At 41.9% G+C, this 3337-nt stretch overlaps 1 protein-coding gene across 1 annotated transcript; it reads left to right on the forward strand.

Moving 5' to 3' along the window:
- Positions 1 to 1389: 1389 nt before the first annotated feature.
- Positions 1390 to 2826, forward strand: LOC145987085 (zinc finger MYM-type protein 1-like). The gene has a single exon (XM_083121557.1). It carries the CDS (start codon positions 1390 to 1392, stop codon positions 2824 to 2826), a length of 1437 nt encoding a protein of 478 aa, XP_082977683.1.
- The last annotated feature ends 511 nt before the right edge of the window (positions 2827 to 3337 follow it).

Raw genomic sequence — 3337 nt, forward strand, 5'->3', positions numbered from 1 at the left:
TTGGGGCTATAAGGAATACCGTACCGTGCTAGAATCTCAACAGCACGTTTTCGCCCCTTTTTCATCCCTCCGCGCATGAATACTGTACACCCCCACTCCTCGATTCGTACGGGGGATAGGGTCTCTTCTCGAGTAAAAATCGTCTGCTAGCGTGCTACAGGCAGACCCAGCACGGTAAGTGTGCCATCTCAGGACAAGAAGAAAGTCTACGACAACCTATTGCCTCTGTCAGAACAACGTTTATTAATGTCACTTTCAAACGTTCTCTACGTTATCAGTGTAGACTTATGTAATGTTTGTAACATGTCGTATACATTAGCAGCACCTGCAAAAAAGTTGGAACGCGAATTGACATTATCCCTTAGCGTTTTATCTATTTCGGTGGTAAGTTGTAAATATTGCAACTCTGAAACTATAGTCCGTGCCTTTCTTGCTTCCGAAAGTTAATTCTGCTATGTAATTTATATTTAGGAAATTTTAATTTTATATTTTATCTAAATTACCTGTTTTTAAATGCTAGAAATATATGTTTATGTAGCACTTCAATCGTCCAGAAACAAACTTGCAGAGTACCGTTTTTTCCCCCGGCTTCCAGACCCAAAAATTTTCCGCGCGGTTCATTGTGTTAAAATCGCGTGGCGCGTGAAGTGGTTGTCATTGTTGTTAAGGATTAGCTTTTTGTTGTTGTTGTTGTTGTTAGAAGTGAAAGTGAGTGTGTGTTAGTGTACCATGAATTCGGTGGATTCTTTGTTGCAGCGACCTTTTTCTTCAAGAACACTTGAAGAAAAGTTGGAAATAAAAGCGCTAGGACGACCGTTGCCAGATTTGGATCTATCGCAAAATGCAAAGGGAGGTAAGAACGCTACATATAAAAGGCGATTTAATAGAAAACTGTACGATAGTGAACCATGGCTTTGTGGGTGTCAAATTCGAAATGCATTATTTTGTTTTCCTTGCATACTTTTTGGAAGTAATGATTCGTGGTCTAAAGGAGGGGTAAAAGATCTAGGACATTTAAGTGAATATATGAGAAAGCATAGTGAAAGCAAAAAGCACATGAATAATGAGTTAAATTTTGTCTCTCTCGGAACTGTCAACATAGCAACGCAGTTAAGCAGGGCTTATCTAGAATCGCTTCAAAAGCATAATGAACAAGTTGAAAAAAATCGATACGTCTTGTCAAAAATCATAGACTGCATCAAGTTCTGTGGAGCTTTTGAGTTGGCCCTGCGTGGCCACGATGAAACAGATTCCTCCGCAAACCCTGGGGTATTTTTGGGGCTCGTTGATTTTGTCATCAGTTTAGACAATGCTGTTAAAGAACATCTTAACAACAGCACGGTATTTAAAGGCACCTCGAAAACCATCCAAAATGAATTATTAGACTGTATGCTTGAGGTGTGCCAGGAGAAAATTGTAAAAGAAATGTCGGAAGCAAAATTTGTGGCATTGATGTGTGATGAAACCACAGACGTATCCGATCAGTTGCAGCTGGTTCTCGTATACAGGTACGAACTTAAGGGGGTTGTACACGAAAGATTCTGGAGCTTCCTTAATCCGGACGGACAGGACGCAGAGGCAATTTCCCGTTGCATCATGAAAGAGATGAACAGTTTATTTGGTGAGCAACCGGATAAAATAATTACCCAAACATTTGATGGAGCTTCGGTGATGAGAGGAGAGAAAAATGGAGTTCAATCTCGCATCAAAGAACACTTTCCACTTGCTCATTACATTCACTGTTATGCGCACCAATTGAATTTAATAATGGAGCGAGCTGCTTCCCAAAATCAATCAGCTAGGGTGTTTTTTTGCAGCTTGTCAGCATTTCCAACGTTCTTTTCACGCTCACCTCAGCGACTCTTGTCATTGGAAACCGAGGTTGCACGTCGTATTCCTTCTGGCTCAAGAACACGGTGGAATTTTAAGTCGCGTACGGTAAATGTTGTGTACGAATATCAAGAAGAACTTGCAAACTGTTTGCATGACTTGGAAAATTCAGCGTCATGCACAACCATTCAAGAAGCGCGAGGCCTGCGTCACAGTCTGGAGGATCGCGAATTTGTATTCTGGCTTTCGTTCTTTCACAGAATTATGCCGCATGTTGATATACTGTACAATCAATTGCAAGCAAGGCAGACCGACACAGTAAAAGTAAAAAATGCCACTGCTGCTTTCAAGAGCGCCATCCAAAAGGTACGAGATAATGTAGACTCCCTACCTAGAGAATCGGAAACCACCCAAGCAAATAAGCGACGGCGTCGTGAATCAGATCTGACATCAGATGCAAAAGAAGTGTGCGATCGCATCACCACCGAAGCTTCACACAGATTTGAATTCTCAAATCATTTGGATTCTGCGCAATTGCTTAACTCTTCAAGATTCCCGGAATACACGAATGACTTTCCAGAACGCGAATTGGACATAGCAGTCCGAAGTTATCCAGTCCTTAACAAAAGGAAGTTGCATACTGAACTCTCCGTGCTGTACGAACGAGATGACTTCCGTTCTGTAGAAGGAGCCATCCCTCTTTTGAACGTGATTCTAAAGAATAATTTGGAAAATACATTTTCCCAAATTACCATTTTACTAAGAATCGTAGCCACAACGCCGATGACAACCGCCGAACCTGAACGATGCTTCTCTTCCCTGAAAAGAATCAAGACTTTTCTAAGAAATACAATGGCCCAGGACCGCTTGACTGCCCTTGCTATGCTATCAATTGAGAAGAGGCTGGTGACAAATATGAGTGACTTCAACGCGAAGGTGATAGAAAAATTTTGCTCAAGGAAGAACAGAAGAATGGAATTAACCTTCAGGCGATAGGTGAGTTAATGCATGGAAGCTTTCTTATTTTATTTTCTTTGTTGATGAGTAAAACAAATCATTTTTCACTGGTATTCTTTTGCGACGCTTTTCTATCTATTTTGTTTAATCGCGACGATTAGGATGAGAGATGATATGATGAAATTAATGAAGGGGCATTCACAAAGAATACCCATACCCGGGCCGAGATTCCAACCCGGAACTTCGATGGCGAGATCGAAAGTCGACCACTTAACGTTCGCGGCCACAGAGCCAGCACGTATGTGTGTGTGTGTGTGGGGGGGGGAGTCATTATAAGTGCATGAAAAAAAGCATCAGTTGTAGCACGCATCTTTGAAAAGTCACGAGCCGCCGCTGGCACTGGGTTTTTACGTATCTTTTTTGAGTTTTGTTACAATGGATGATATTCAATGTGACGTCAACGACGCAGAGCATGGTGGGAAATCTGCCAAATCCGCACGTGGTCCGGCAAACCATAGTAAAGCGTGAAGCGAAGCATATGCTGCGTGCA

The sequence above is a fragment of the Lepisma saccharinum genome, chromosome 1 (assembly GCF_977018435.1).
Source record: "Lepisma saccharinum chromosome 1, izLepSacc3.1, whole genome shotgun sequence".
Lineage (NCBI taxonomy): Eukaryota > Metazoa > Arthropoda > Insecta > Zygentoma > Lepismatidae > Lepisma > Lepisma saccharinum.